The sequence below is a fragment of the Macadamia integrifolia genome, chromosome 2 (genome assembly GCF_013358625.1).
Source record: "Macadamia integrifolia cultivar HAES 741 chromosome 2, SCU_Mint_v3, whole genome shotgun sequence".
In the NCBI taxonomy this organism is placed as follows: Eukaryota; Viridiplantae; Streptophyta; class Magnoliopsida; order Proteales; family Proteaceae; genus Macadamia; species Macadamia integrifolia.
In genome coordinates, this window is record NC_056558.1 from 20,682,192 (window position 1) to 20,698,826 (window position 16,635).

The 16,635-nt window shown below is 35.2% G+C and overlaps 2 protein-coding genes across 3 annotated transcripts; both read left to right on the forward strand.

Annotated features, from left to right (window-relative positions):
- Positions 1 to 5,571: 5,571 nt before the first annotated feature.
- LOC122088986 (ethylene-responsive transcription factor ERF039-like) lies at positions 5,572 to 6,689 on the forward strand. The gene has a single exon (XM_042658396.1). It carries the CDS (start codon positions 5,593 to 5,595, stop codon positions 6,184 to 6,186), a length of 594 nt encoding a protein of 197 aa, XP_042514330.1. The 5' UTR covers positions 5,572 to 5,592; the 3' UTR covers positions 6,187 to 6,689.
- A 3,472-nt stretch (positions 6,690 to 10,161) lies between these two features.
- On the forward strand, positions 10,162 to 16,392 carry LOC122060913 (probable beta-1,3-galactosyltransferase 8). 2 transcript variants are annotated; one of them, XM_042624032.1, is made up of 9 exons: positions 10,162 to 10,275; positions 12,673 to 12,951; positions 13,321 to 13,385; positions 13,494 to 13,684; positions 14,817 to 15,074; positions 15,161 to 15,248; positions 15,695 to 15,820; positions 15,909 to 16,018; positions 16,105 to 16,392. In XM_042624032.1, exons 2-9 carry the CDS (start codon positions 12,760 to 12,762, stop codon positions 16,263 to 16,265), a joined length of 1,191 nt encoding a protein of 396 aa, XP_042479966.1. In that variant the 5' UTR covers positions 10,162 to 10,275; positions 12,673 to 12,759; the 3' UTR covers positions 16,266 to 16,392. The 2 variants fall into 2 exon arrangements, with proteins under 2 accessions (XP_042479966.1, XP_042479957.1); XM_042624023.1 differs by lacking the exon at positions 10,162 to 10,275 and having other exon boundaries at positions 12,599 to 12,951.
- Positions 16,393 to 16,635: the final 243 nt, after the last annotated feature.

Sequence of the window (16,635 nt, forward strand, 5' to 3'; positions counted from 1 at the left end):
CATAGTCCCAATGACAAAGCTCATATATCATTCAGAAAAAAAAAAAAAAAAAAGGGAGGGGGTAGGGGAAGAGCTAAGGTTTTGAGGGAAAAAAAATGAAAAAACAAAGGAAATGACATTTTGAAATGGTATATTTTTATCTATAGACAATAGACATCATGTCAATGAAGTGAATATATTAAATGTTTATAAGATATATATATATATATATATATTAAATCGTTTATGACATAGACTAGAACATAAGACTTAAAATTAGTATTCTGAACTTGAAGACTTTTCCTTCAAATTGTAATAATTAATGTACGTACGAATTGAAATACTTGAAGTTGAATCAAATCTATCTAAGTATTAAAATTCTCTAGCCATGTTATATACCATAAGTAATGAATTGAGTACTTCTAATTAAATTGAGTAAAAATGCAGTCTATAATTTAGAATGAAAAAAAAAAATTGTATTATCATATAAGATACCAAATTCAATTCGAATCGTTGTTCCTATCTGATATAAATGTTGGTCGGTCGAGAATTGAAAGAACACCAATTAAAATGATGACTAGGTGTACGGTCCTGTCAAATGAAAATTAAAAGACGTCAGATAAAGTTGTGATTTTTAATAACATGTCCAACCACATTATAATGATACGTGCATTCAAATTGAGCACAACCAATTAAAGGCTAGTAATGAATCACCAAAAAAAAAAAAAAATCATAGTAGGAGCATCTTTAAAAAAAAAAAAGAGGAAAATTATAGTAAAGAAAAGAGAAAATCCAACTTTTTCCCACTGAATTCAAGTGTTATTTATCTTGAATTTTACTTTAGATAATTTTATATTTCTATCATTTCATACTACCTAAAGCACAACTTGAATTTTTTTTTTTAATATACCAATAATAAAAAATATCATTTTTATTTATTTTTCAAATACTTAAATTCGTTAAGATTAATCCTAAATATTATATCATATTTTTTGTAAATTAGATTTTGGATATTTTTAATGACAACTTATGTCTCTTTAGATATGTAAAGAAGCATTCATGTTAAAGTGTTTCACCTCAATATAAACATGATTTATGAAGTAAAATATAATTTAACTAACAAGTAACAATTATAATAGTTCAAATTTACATGCAATATTCTTGTTGATGAGTTTAGGCTATAAAGTATTAATCACTTATCCTAAGACATCTAGAAAAAAAAAACATGAATATGAATAACAAACTGTAAACATTATGTAAGGAGGAAGATCATTATTGTCAAAATAGAAAATAAATTAGTTGAGTATTTACCCACTCCATACTATTAAAAAAAAAATTTGTAGACAATTTATCCATCCTATCTATATAAACTTTTTTTTAACGGATAGTGAAAACCACTATAATTTGAACTACATAATAAAATCATAGCTAATTCAATACTCCAAATAAAAAGAATCAAAAGAATTTCCAAACTAAATGAGTAATATTTTTCAATTAAATAAATAAATCCGTTGGTAACTATAGTTACTAAATTTAGGACAAGACTGATTTTTCTAATTGTTACATACGAAGTAATAAGAGAATGAGAAAAGGACAAGTATTTACAGCAAGTATGTTTAACTTATATGCAACTTTATTTTGACTAGAGAAAGATGTTTCCAGATGTTGTACTTCAAAAATCACAAGTCAATTAGGTTATCTATTAATACAAAGCTTGATTTCTTTTTGGATTATCTCTATGACTTGGTATATATATTATCAAACTTTTGTTTGTTAATTCAAATTACAAAAATGATAAGTATTTTTGTAAAAATTCGTTTATGTTAATATTTAGGGTAGTTATTAATGAAACAATGGAAGGTGATCTTTCCAAAAATCTTAAAACAAATCTTAGTTATCCCTTTTTACGTTTATTTTCATTTATGCCATATGTTCCCAGTCCAAGTTGGGAAAGTATACATTAATGTCATGAGTACTAGTATATATGTATGGACATACATGGAATTGGGTATTTGATTGAATTAGACATTGAAATTTAACATATGGTTAATCTAGACTAGATCATGTTCTCTCTATCCAATGAATAAAATAAACATATCACATGTCCAAGTGGCATAATAGATGCCTTGTGATATTTTAAAAAGACTTTTGCAACATTAATAATTTGCCTAATATTTATATTAAATAGTCTATACTTATAAGGAAAAATTATATAGCAATAGTTAAAGCAAAATTTTCTCTTACCTCAATAAGTGGTCTCAATACTATTGTTTCCAAATCATTATTTTTCTTGTGACTTCTTTGTATATTTGAATCACCATAGAATATTGGAAGTTTTAGATGGTGACTATACCTACTATCTTAAAAACTATTATAATGGTACATCTTGCCTCTTTCATTTCCATTCTTCAATTGTCATCTACTTCTCCTCCCATCAAATCTTGGTCAAAATATTATGATAAAAAACTTACCAATTCATGATTCTATATGCAAAAGTTGTCTATTCATTTAAGGTTCTCTATATAGTGAATCAAGTAGAGACCATCATCCTACCAGTCTAGTTGGGCAATTGATCTTTTCAACTGTAAAAAAGCTGCATAAAAAATGGAAATCTTATAATTGTGTTTAGCATTCATTTTCGTAATAGATCTTGAGTCTATAACACATTCTGAAACAAGAAAATTAAGAAGAATCAAACTTTAAAAATACTTTTTAAATCCAAAATCTATTTCAATAATAAATACCAAACAAAACCTTAACTTGCATAATAAATCATATAATAGAGATGCACGAATATAAAATTTAACATGTATGTGGTGACTCCAATAGAAGTACTTCTCATATAAAGGTGATTTTGAAGGAAATATTCCTCAATTTTTTTGCTAACAACGAGTATTCAGGCTAGTCCCACGGGTCCATAGTCCATACTGACCCTACAACCGCATGGACCAAGTTATAACTAGGTTGAATGAGAACCATTCAACTTTCACTGAAAACAATGAAGAGCGTTAAACACCCCGTATGAGTGGCCCAAGGTGTGTCTAATGGGAGTCGAACTTAAGACGTCTAAGTTTACGACTCGTATCAAGTTCATTGCTCACCAAGGAAATATTTCCCGATGTGATTTAAAAAATATAGATAATCAAGGCAAGGCTTACCTTGTGTCTTAGACTCTAGACTCTAGCTAGGGATCCCATGGTTACTCATATAGAAGACCCCACAACTTCATTGGATATGTACTAACTGACCTAGGATTCCTCTTACTATTTCACATATCAGAATGAGGTTGCAACTCAAATTGGTCATTAAAACAACCTAGTTCATCATGAGTTGACCCGGTGAGTCAGATACGTCAACCCGAGTAAGCAATAGACAAACAACTTTCTAAGTTTACTGATTTGGATTATGCAAGTGCCGACAGAGAGAGGGGAAGGGGAAGGGGAAGTGGAAGTGTGGGAGTGGAAACTGCAAAGAATGAAATGACAGGAACCGTCAACTCAGTGTAAACTGCGCAGTAGAAAGTTAAGGAAAGCTTTGTAATGGTGAAATTATGTGTGAACACGCTCTGGTACAACTGCATAGGACGGGACAAACCTTGCCCATTACCCAGCTGGCTTAACGCGTTATAACTGATAACTCATCTCTTAGGCCAAGACGAAGGCCACTTTTAAATGACCAAACTGACCCTCTCTCTCTCTCTCTCTATCTCTCTCTCTCTAACATTGATGTTATCAATTTTTATAATTTTTCTAGTTTATTCATGTTAATGCAATTATTAATTTCTCATTAAAATATTTCAATTCTTGATCTTTTAAGTTTTCATGCACATGTATTATGACAAGAAATAAATATGAATAAAGTTTCCTTCACCCACAATGGAGGAGTGGGGAAGAAGATTATAAAGAGGTTAAAGGTGTTTTTGATCTTTCATCCTACAAGGTAGAGTACTATTGATTGTCGGTTGTGGGTTTTTTTGTTCTTTCACCCCTGATTAGAGGAAAACTTTAACAATATTCTTATAGTGGGTTGGTTTTGATTATCTAAGATGGGTTAGTTCACATCATCTATAGTGAGCGGTAAGGTACAATGAGTATCGGATGACTGAGAGCATCTGGACACGCACCCCAAAAGACTCCCAACCACCCGATGCTCATTGCACAGGTATAACAGTAGTAGACGATTTTCACATGAGATGGGTCCTAATCAGTATCATCTTTTTTTTTTTTCTAGTAAAGTAATATCGACCTTTAAGGGTTAGGATCAGAATTGATCTCTCATTTCTTAATCAGTCTCAAGCACTAGTGAATTAAACCCAAAGAAGGGAGGGTTTTTTTTTTTTTTAAGAAACTTATATATTGAATTTTGAGCTTATGCCACTACAAACATGTTCAAACATGTTCAGTATCATTTCTGAATCATATATCATTGAACTTTACAAACATCATTAAAATAAGTGAATCGATTTGATAGCATTTCTAGACTCGTTGAGTTTATAGTGTCTCTGGTAAAAATGGTTAATCTTATTTGATCGGGACGAGTCATGATTGAGTCTTATCATTTTCTACCCTAGTTAAGTCTACATGACTCTTTGTACAAAAAAAAAAAAAAATATACATGACTCTTGACCACAATGATTAGATTTTTCCAAATTTTGACTTGGGCATAAATGATTCACCTTAATCAAAACCTGGTTTTCCAACTATGTCTAAGATTATATTTCACGAATCAACTAGAATAAATAACTGTTAATAAATAATTTTATCCTGAAAAACTTCAAATAAAATTCATGAAAAATTACATTAATTTTTCACCAAATAAAACTAATTCATAACCTATAAGATTAAATTTCATAATGATCCTTCCAACACAAAAAAATATTAAAGTAAAATTCATGATAATTTACATAAATATTTCACCAAATAAAACTAATTCAGAATCTATAAGATTAAATTTCATAATGATCCTCCCATGCGTGGCATCGTATAAGACATAGTACAAGTACTATTAACACACAATCTTTCCAACCCTATCTGTTAAAATTGATGTTGTTTTATTATGCCTTCTGTAGCATAGCAATGGTAAATACTAAAAACCTACCAGACCAGTTACCACAGTCACCTCTTAATTATTACCAATTATTAACCTGGTAGATGACTAGATGCCATGGTTATTATTTTAATATTCTATTATTATCTTGTAATAAATATAAATTATAACTAAACCAAACATGGATTTAGGATACGGTCTCAATATTGATATCAGTATCAGATCGAATCAGTGAAGCCCTTGCTTTTTTAAGAAGTACAATTTTATTTACCCTGAAATGATACATGTCTCAACCAATATCAATAGATATACGATATCGAAATTCGAAACCATGAAATCAAATAATAACAGAAAAAAAAAAACCCAGTAGGGCATTAATTTGTTTGGTAGCGACGAGATTGTGCCGACGTACGCTTTGCGTCATTTCGATCACTTCCAGTGGGTCCCACCTGGCAGCTATCCTCACTACGAGCACACGCTACAAAAACCCCGGGAGTCCTCCTCTTCTTGCTCTCGTCTCGTCTTCTCTCCGAAGCTACTTTCTGCTTCTCTCTCTCTCTCTCTGCAATGTCCTTAGCAGAAGAAGAAACTCTTGTAACCGGGACAAATCATGAAGGACCTGAGTCAATATCAAAAAACTACCCAAGGAAACGGTCCTGCCAGCCGGAGTCGGCATTTCGAGGAGTTCGTAGACGCAGTTGGGGTCGTTTCGTCTCTGAGATTCGCTTACCAAAGAAGAAAACCAGAGTCTGGCTCGGTTCGTTCGTGTCGCCAGAGATGGCCGCGCGTGCCTACGACTCGGCCGCGTTCTTCTTAAGAGGTAAATCGGCTACGCTCAACTTTCCTGAGTCGGCAGGTTCGCTCCCTCAACCTCTCTCATCGTCACCTAGAGATATACAGTTAGCCGCCGCCAAAGCTGCTCTTGACCCGGTGACGAACCAGGGTAGAATGGCGATGGTCCAACCGGGGTCTTGTAACGGTTCTGAATCAAGCTCGGACCATTGGTGGGGACAAGATGAAGAGCTTATGAGCTTGTTTGAAGACGTGAAAGAGGCTCCTATCCACAGCCCGTTGAGGTTAGATTCAATGGCTCTAGATTTCTTTTCGGGCGAAATTCTTGATGAAAACGGGTTTTCCATTTCGTCTCTTCAAGAGTGGTGATTTGGTGGATTTGGATCCTCTTCGGCCCCTCCAACGTGCATCCGATGGTTATGGGAAGCTGTATGCACCCAAGGCCTTCCTAATCATTCGATGCATGATTGGAGAGGATCTAAACGCATACTTAAGTTGTGTTTGATATGTATTTTCAGGATAGATTTTGGGTCTGATTTAGAATACATTCTAGATCTAAAATCTATTTTAAAAATGCAAAACAAACACAACCTTAGTGGTATTACTCTTATATTCTTACCTTATATTAGTTCTAGCATAGCACTAGGCTGGACCTGCTTTTCCATGGCTATGGGGATTTTTTTTTTTATGTCCTTAATGCCCCTCTATGATCTGGATTTCGGTGTTTGTTTGGTTAAATATATAAGTTTACATAGGTACCCTTACTGATGCCATTTTGCAATGGTTTTGTGGATAAGTGTGTAATGGACATAGTCTTTGTAGTATTTTATTAGGAAATAAAAATAGTAACTATATGAAGAGTGTTTGATTCAGTATTGGATCGGTGATAAGTTACAAGAATAGGCTAAAATAATCAAAATCCATGTTGATATCGGTATCTTTGAGGGTAAAAATCGTTTGATACGGTTGATATGGATATACGGATCACTATGGTATTACTATCGGCTTTCAAATTGGCCGATACCCAATTTATTATTATTTTTATTGGGTAAAGCCGATACCCAATTAATGTGGCGAACTAAAACTGATTCTGATCATTTAGCTATGAACAAGCTAGGTGACAGTTTCAAATTTGTATCTCTTTTTCTGATAAGCATTCAGTGGTAAACTGTTGACTAATCGATGAACCGGTTGGTTTGAACTTTGAACCGAATGATCGAACTACTAAATGCTGAGAACTCAATATAAAGGGAAAAAGAAAGCTACTTGCTTGTGTGTCTAGGCAAATACACGTCGGCGGACGTAAAATGATAGTGCTACCCCCCACCATTTGCACTGAAGATGTCTTGTGTGCGACCTCCCATTAGTTTGCGCATTGGCACATTGACCACGCAAGCAGGCCGCATAAGGAGAAAACTACAGGGTATGCACTAGTGCGCATCCATTTTTCAGCATGCCCAGCAAGCAAGAAGCCGGATGAGCCCCTAACAGAGTCAAGGCAATGGTGCTCTACGATCAGCTTGACCGCATGCTGGTTGTAAATCAGGCTAATTGTTTATATTAAGGGCAAGAGAACCTTGTCTCCTTACGCGGCCATTGTGCTAGCGCTCATGTCAATGGGGGGCCAAGTGGAGGGTTTTTTTTTTTTGGGGGGGGGGGGAGTGCTATCCTTTTTCGCCTGCTTGTGTCTTGGTGTAGAACCATGGAACTGGGCAGTGTTCTTTTCTCCAAAATATAATTATTAAAAAAATTCCGAAATGATGTAAATGTAGAAGCTTATTCATAGAATACCACATAAGCTTATATACAGAATACCAATATTGAAATTAGGGGTGTCAAATGGTCCGATTTTGGTTATTCTATCTGATTCTAATTGGGTGTACAATTTTGCAAGATATAAATCAAAATTTCACGGATAGGAAACAACCAAAATCAATATCATTTTATATATGGTATGGTTTTACGGGTTTTATTCAGTTTTCGTTATTCAATGCACAATGGGTTTACATGCGGTTTGAAGTACCAATTCACTTCAACCGAAAAAGAAAAAACAAGTATTGATTCACATTTGGTTTCACCTTTGTACAGTTGTACCTTTCAATTCTATTTATGGAAATATGTGTATGCAACATATTAAATCACTCAAATGAAGGAAAAACCAACATTTAATAAGTGGAGATGTTTCTTTAATACTATATAACACAAGCTGTTTTCTCAATTACAAGTTTCAATGGAAACATGTCATTGCTTTAAGTACTATACTCTGCTGCAACTGCAACAGGAATCTGCCAAAGGAGAAAGACTGAGTAAAAAAGAGAAGACGAAGTGAGGTGGTAAAAATTAGTTGTAAATGTAAAAGGGTGATCATCTAATGGGATATGTGAACACTCAACATCTATCTCATTTTTTGTCATTATAAGGGTGAAGAATAATATATTTGAAAGTAAAAGAGACAAGTATTGGATGCTTATATGTACGACTAGGCGATTGTATGAGTTATGGATCCAATTTCAAAGAGTATAAGAATGAGATTAGGGTTAGTGATTTAGTTAGGTTAGAGTATTGAATGGTCAAATTCACCTAGTCACTCCACAACTCATGTTTATCATTATGTACTTTAGTCAATGTTTCCAAGTTTTAAATCTGGTGCATTTTGTTTTGTTGTCTATTTTTCCTGCCCATGAATCCGTTGGTGGATGGCATGCCTCTGACATCTTGTCTAGTCATGGGAGAACTCTCATTTTGCTAGGTTCTGGTTCTTCCCAAAAGCCTCTCAAGGATGTCTCCGAATGTACTTCCCCTTTGATTCCCCTTTTGACTTCTGATCTCGGTGATAGTCAATGTATATAAACCTCTCGCCCTTGATGCTTTGGTCCTTGACCTAATTAGCTGAAAGTAGCTGATGAGAGTGCAACCGTCAGTTTTTCAAATTTGAATCAAATTGAGCCAAGAATAGAAGTTATGAAATCAGAATCACACTTTTTTTTTTTTTTTTTAAGTCTCTTCGAATTCCAATAAACTGTTTCAGTTCCATTTTGACACCTGTCTGAAACTGCAGGCAAAGTTCATGCATGTGAACACCAGGTCCTATAGATATGCAAAGCCCCGCCCTGGTATGGCCCAAGATTGTAGTGGACTTCAAAGTCTAGGTCCATGTTGTCTTAAGGCTCAAGTAATGCACTGGCTGGATTTAGTGCACTACAAAGCCTAAATCTCCACTACATGCAGGTCTAAATGCACCTACAATGGTGTCATTCAAACAATTACATTGCATATAGAATAAAAGTTTTACATATACAATGTTAATGCATGCTATGCTATCTCAAACGTTATTGATAGTTTGAATGGTCTGAATTTGTCACATTAGCCTTCCACATGGTAAAAAGTCCTCATGTAGGTGGAGGCTTCAAAGGCTACCCCATTAAGACCGAATGGACCACGAAGAGCATGCATGGACGTAAATGAGAGTATTCATGATTGAATTTGATTATGCAATTGTCTTGTGATCAATCCAAATCATTTCTTAAGTATTGAATGATTGAAATTCTACATCACCTTAGCACCTTGTTCATTTGGTGTGTCAAATCAGAGATTTTTCCTGATCCACTAGCCTAGAAAACCTGTCCGTTCACAAAAGAAAAGGGGGGGGGGTGGAGATTCTTCAAGCCGTCGGGGTTGGGCACATTAGCACATCTTTGGCTCCCCTCCTCCTCACATGAAATGACCTCATTGCACTCTCATGAACAATGCCATAATTTCACACAAATAGGGTCATCTTTTTAATCAAAGAATGATGAAATACGAGGCTTAAAACATAATAAAACTTTGGTGATCGAGTTTTCTTATGCCCATAGTGAAGGGAAATCTCACAATAGGGCTTAAGATGCACGTGGGGTATCAAGAGGGTACGTGCGTACATTAAAATGTACTAAAACCCCATAGGGGTTTGTTTCAGATTGCCAAGTAACAGACTGAAAATCATTTCGACTCGAATGAAATGGAACTAAACCGATCAATTGACATTTGACGCCCTTAGCAAAAATGCCAAATCATCTTATACTTATATGCAAACAATAGATAACATGTGGAAAGGAATCCCTATAATGGACGTGTGTTATGTGTACTTTCCAAAGTGGAACTTAGCCTTACAATCATAGACGCACAGTATAGCATTTAAGGGTATATTTTAGATAATATCTAAACAAATCAAGGGCGTGGGGATTTTTGAAAGCCAATGTTGGTTAAGGCATGAACCCCACATGATTAAACTGCCACCTTCAGCCTTAAGTTGTTCATTTACAAAACCCGAGAGAGAGAGAGAGAGAGAGAGAGAGAGAGAGAGAGACTCTTCAGTTTCACCATTAATATTCTTCAGAAACTCTCATAGCTAGGTCTTGTTATGATACTGAGCTGTAACTGATCAGTGCTGCTGCTGCTGCTCCTTCCTGTTAGAAGAAGGTAGGGTTAATGTGGTTTTAATTTCCTTTAAATTTAGTTTGATTTGCTTTCTGCAGAAGTCCCTGATGAATGCTTTTTTATTTTTGCTATTTTTAGATTAGGGTAATGTTTATCTTCTTACATATTAATGATCAGCTAGCTAGATTCAACCACTACTTATTCTCCTTTTGTTGCTAAGGGGTAGGGTTGCGGCGGGTCGTCTCTATTGCATTTAGCTAGTGGACAACCAATGGCTTAACGAAGAGGGATCCTTTCCCATTTGTGGGAAGATTAGATTAAGGGAACTCTCTCTCTCTCTCTCTCTCTCTCTCTCTCTAACCCTAAAACTGGGAAAGAAAGATACGTGGGCCTGAATGGATATAGTCATAGGCACAGCTTCTTTATGGCTAAATAAGCCATGGCTATAGAGTATGGAGTATATATAGACCCTTACACAAGTCATTAGATTGGAATCCTCTTGTGGTTTGATCAAATAGAAGACTGAGGCTCTACAGACTACAGCCAATATTTGAGACCCTTTGCATTCCGTTCATTCTATCAACCCCTAGGGCAAAAATTTACCAAATAAAAAAAAACCTAGGCCAAAAGATTCCCATCTAACACTTTTGGTGAATCATTGGTTTATATATATGGTCATTGGCGATTCAAGAGGGTATATATATGTTGTATATTTAAAAAATAAATTATCAAACAAATAGATAAATTAAATGTGTAAATTTTATGATTATGTGTATCGAGTACGAATGTGAAATGACATGTCTTACCCTCATAAAAAAAGGGCTATATTAAAAGTACAAGAAAATAAATTTACTAATTATTTGATAATTTAAGGGATGTCAATAAGAAAATCATTTTAGAATACAAAATATAATTAAACATGGAATATCAAATTGGTTAATTTTTTCATGCTTTTAAAATTGATAAACAGCATATTTACATTAGAATTACATGTAAGGTTTTTCCAGCCTTTTTAATGTGCCTTAGAAAACCCAACTCAAAATAATCTATCAAAACATCTTTTCACAGATCCTTAACCTTTCTGGCCAGATATATGCTTATATGCTTTTACTTATACGAAATTAATAAGAGGGGATGTTGGGGAGTAATGGTCGACATAGGCTTATAGCTTGAACAAGTTCTCTCTACAAGAAAAGAGCTGTGATGTCATTTGGGAACTCCTTGCCTAACAAACTTAAATGAGAACCGGAAAATAAAATCAATTAGGTTTGCCGGTGCCGTGGTATTATTCTATAATCCCCTAAGACCTGCCTAAAACTTGTGTGATTTCAAGTTGCATGATACATTAATAAACCTTGAACATTTATTGATTAAAGGTGACATTATGCTTCAAAAAACATACCGGAATTGGGTTCCGATTTATTTTCATGACCACGATTTAGCCTAAACCATCAAAACATCTAATCTGATAATAGTTCTTATGGAAAAGTCTCTCAGATCATGCTGTGTATTCTTATATATGCCTCTCCTCAAGTGGGGGTTTTTCTTTTTTAAGAAGAAAAGAAATAAGGATAAGTGTTTTCTGTCCGAGAGCTTCTCTTGTGCCTAGACATAAGGGTGCGCACCCCTAGATGGGTAGGGTGGTCATTTCGTGCCCCTGTGTGTTTACCTGTGATACAAGGGAGCTCTCAGACATAAAACTTTGTCCCAAAAATAAATATAATAAACTCTGTGATGGGTGTAGGTATAATTTCTGTTTGCTCATAGAACTCTCTTCCCAAAAAATTAAATATGATCTCTGAAAGAGGGTCTAGGGTACCCATTTGCTTAGAGAACTCTCCCCTAATATTTTGGTTATAAGAAATCTTACAATAAATTACTCAAACAATACTCTGTGTGATAATTCTTTACATCCTTAGCCAACCACTTTGATCTTTCATATCGACCAGGTTGGATCATATACTTTCATTGGCCCAAACCCGGTTCAACCAGGCACAAACCATGCTTCATGGTGCTGGACCTATTAATTCTCAGATCTGAGAAAAGGCCGAACCATTTCCTCAAGTTAAACAAATCAAGTCTCACCCTTAATGTCCATATCCATTCACGTGATATGTTAAATAGAAAACCAATTTTCAAACACCATTAGAGTAGTTTTAGGAACATGAAAGCTAACTGTAACTGATCATCGTTTCCCTTAATTTCCAAAACTAGAAGATATTTACAAAGAAAATAATTTCCACAATAAGAGGAAAATCCTTACCTTTCTCATCTCCTTCATCAAATTCAGTTTTCATGAATCCCCCACATTCAATTACATGACAATGAAGGTGTATAAATGTTAAAGCTTGCAACCCCTTTTATAAACCAAGCTTGTTACCCCCCTTAGCCTCATCATATCCTTCTTTGTCTTTGACTTCTCCATTTTCTCTAATGAAGCTGGAGAAGAAGATAGTGTTAGGACTCCGGAGATCTATTGGAACAGTGTGTTTGCTTCCGGGGACTGACACTGCTGAGACAAAGAAAATGAGAGGAAAGCCAATATCTGGGAAAGCCATCTTGGCTCTGTGCATAGTTAGCTTCCTTGCAGGATCACTCTTTGCAAGAAGAAAGTGGAATCATGTGGCTGAGACTAGAGAATTTCGCCTTCCGGTTGTCCGAAATCGCATTGAGAAGCTTGGTCAGGCCTTGAGGAGTACTGACTGTCATCACAAGTCTGTAAGCTCTTTACTGTGAACTAGCTAGGTTCTTTCATGTATGATTCATGCAGTAATGCTTTAGGGTTTTGACCTACAAGGACAAGTAAGTGGAATAGTAAGTGTTGCATAAGGTTAAGAATCATGTGTCTGGATGATGAAATTTAGCTGCTACGTACCCCGGTCTCGCAGCAAAGCCTAGGAGGGTATTTATGAAACCAAAAGAGAAGTGAACTATTCTATTTCTTTTGACTGCAAGCCACCATAGCAGCAAAAAAAATTCCATGGTTGGAGATCAGGGAAGGAGGCCTTAACTGGGTCTTCTTCTTCCTCCTCCTTTTCTGTCTTATATTCTTGTTTTATTAATGTTCCTTTATTGTTTCTTTGTCAGGGAAAGGCTGAAGCATATCCTGGAGATATTATGGAAGAAGTCACAAAGACCCATAAAGCAATTCAGTAATAATCTCCAAATTTTAGTTCAGAAAAAATAATTAAAATCTCCCTTAAGCTGTATTATCACTTAATTAACTCTATTTCATTGTCATTTTTATTACTTTTTTACAGAGCACTTGATAAAACAGTTTCAACATTAGAGATGGAATTAGCAGTAGCTCGTACAAGCCAAAAAAGTATTGTTGGTACAAGAGAAAGAGCCCAGAAAACCCTAAAGAAAGCATTTGTTGTGGTTGGAATCAATACTGCATTCAGCAGCAAGAAAAGGAGAGACTCCCTTAGGGAAACATGGATGCCTAAAGGTATCTTCCTGTTTCCTTTCTTTTCAAATTTACTTTTAAGAATATTACAATGAAGAAGAAGATAGTATTATCTGTTATGATTTGAGAAGAAAGTAGTGTTCATATTTTTCTTCTTCTCCCCCCTCTCTCTCTCTCTCTCTCTCTTTTGTGTGTCTATCACCAATTGATATAATTACCTTCTTTTTTTCCCTTCAATTTTTTTTTTTTTTTTTGCCTGGAACAATTATCTTCTCTATGAACTTTTAATGATGATTTTCTAAAAATATATATTATATTAGGGGGGGTCAGAAATTCTGCATCTTAATCAGGTCATCAGATCAAAGCCTTGAAAGGGACATATAAAAAAAAAATTAAATCTTAAATGTCACTAATTTACAAACATGCAATTTGCATGGTATACCTAAAAATGCTTTTAGTTAGAACATAAGATAATTATCATTTTTAACTTCACATTAAATAACTTTTGAGAATAAGACTTGTGGACAATTAAAATGAGATTATTACTTCTAAGTTTACCTCAATCTTTTCTTTTGCATTTTAATTTCACCAATTTGGTGACAAGAAATTGTACCTATTTATATTTATCCATGAGAGACAATACATTGATTTTAATGATTGAGTTTGGCTCAAACTGCACAAGGTGCAAGTCAAAGCAGATTGGGCCAAGCCTACCCACTTTAAAGCTATTACCCTCAACCTAAACCTAGGTATCCTGTAAGCTGGTTCCACTATATCCCAGCAAAATTCTAAACCGGTTTTTAAAAATTGGGCTGGCTTAGGCCTGTTTAGCCCCCAGTCACTAAGGTCATAAGGGTTGGGCTGCCTGTCCACAAGCTGTTGTTTATAGGATAACCTTTAAAATCATTACAAGATTTGAATTAATTGCCAATTAAGTTTCTGCCTAGCAATTGGTGAATTGTGGTGTGCAAAAAACCCATGCTCACCAGGGGGTCTCAAGTTCGAGCCTCTTGGCTGTTACCTACTTCCCTCCCTACTTATCAAAAAAAAAAGTTCCCTGCAAGTCTTTAATAACATAAATTATAAGTAAATGACACAATAAAAACCCTTAAACTAAATCTCTTAACTAAATCTTTCCTATGATCATCTTGTATATATCTTGTATTGAATACAGGAGCTAAACTTAAGCAATTGGAGAGAGAAAAGGGGATAGTTATTCGGTTTGTAATTGGACATGCTGCGACACCGGGTGGTGCCCTCGACCGATCCATCGATGCAGAAGATGCAGAACATAAGGATTTCCTCCGACTCAAACACATTGAAGGTTACCATGAACTCTCCACAAAGACAAGGTTGTACTTTTCTATGGCAGTATCTATTTGGGATGCCGATTTCTATGTTAAAGTAGATGATGATATCCATGTCAATTTAGGTAAGTTTTGATTTCTCTCTGCTAATGGTGTAGTACTAGCTACAACAATAATGATTTACACTGAGGTTCTGTTAATTGTTTAATAGGTATGCTCATGACTACACTATCAAGATACCGGTCGAAGCCAAGGATTTATATTGGTTGCATGAAGTCTGGACCGGTTCTATCAGAAAAGTGAGTTAAATGTCATAGGTGACCCATGATACATGAATATGTGCATTTTAATTATTGGATTAAGTTAATCTCTACATTAATGGTGATGTGATGTTGTGATTGGATTTTGGGTTCATCGTTAACTCCTACCCTTTATTGTTCATGATCCGAAATACATTTCTCTAATCCAATCCAAGGGGTAGATGTGGTGAATGTAGAGATTCTCTCTTCACCAGAAGTGGAGAGAAACTTGGTGGTTTTTATGGATTGGGATGGCTTAATAAGATAGTCCAAGCCCAAATTCTTACGTGGCATGCAACTGTTAGCCCATCATAGCCTTTGGTTTAATTAGGCTAGACCCAATTGATACCCAGGAGTCCATGACCAGAACTCACCGGCTGGACCGGGCCTCCTAAAAGGTCCCCTCTTAAAATACCTAATTGCAATTTGCTTCTTTCTTGTTTAAGGAGTGCGAAATATTATGAGCCAGAATTTTGGAAATTTGGAGAGGAAGGGAACAAATATTTCAGACATGCCACTGGTCAAATATATGCCATTTCCAAAGATCTTGCTGCTTATATCTCTATCAATGCGTGAGTTCTCTGCCGTACATGTGTCGATGATCCCCTTTTTGATATAAATTTATAAATTTTGTTGACTATATTGATCTCATGTTGACAGGCCTATATTGCATAGATACGCCAATGAGGATGTCTCCCTAGGATCATGGCTCATTGGCTTGGAAGTTGAACATGTTGATGACCGTTCGATGTGCTGTGGGACCCCTCCAGGTATGCATTAGTCCAACATCACCAGATTGGATGGTTTTGATCATAAGGTTATATGTATACTTATTTCAATCATATATGGCATGTAGATTGTGAATGGAAGGCTCAAACGGGAAACGTGTGTGTGGCATCATTTGATTGGTCATGCAGTGGAATATGCAAGTCTGTGGAGCGGATGAAAGATGTACACAACACATGTGGAGAAGGAGATGGAGCTGTTTGGAACGTTGATCTTTTGACCAAAAGCTAAAAGAAGACCATGATGTGATGAAAGAACATTTTTCATATTATAAGAGTGAAGAATGAAGAAACTACTTTTATGCAATTTATAGAAGTTTGTTTTTATCTCTTGAATATATTTAGTTAGATCTTCAAAATTACTTTATGAAAAAATGCTAAGCTCTGTTTGGAATCTTAAATCACATTATTGAGAAAGGCCAACTTCATGGGTGGACAACAACTGGTTCAGGAATCAATTATTTGGATTTTAAAATCTTTGCTTATAAACACCATCTCCTTTTGTAAAGGAGAATCCCTTTATAAATTGTTCAAAGAAGGAAGGGAAAAAAAAATCCCTAAAGAAATTAACAAAGAATAATCTCAAGGGTCATACTACACTT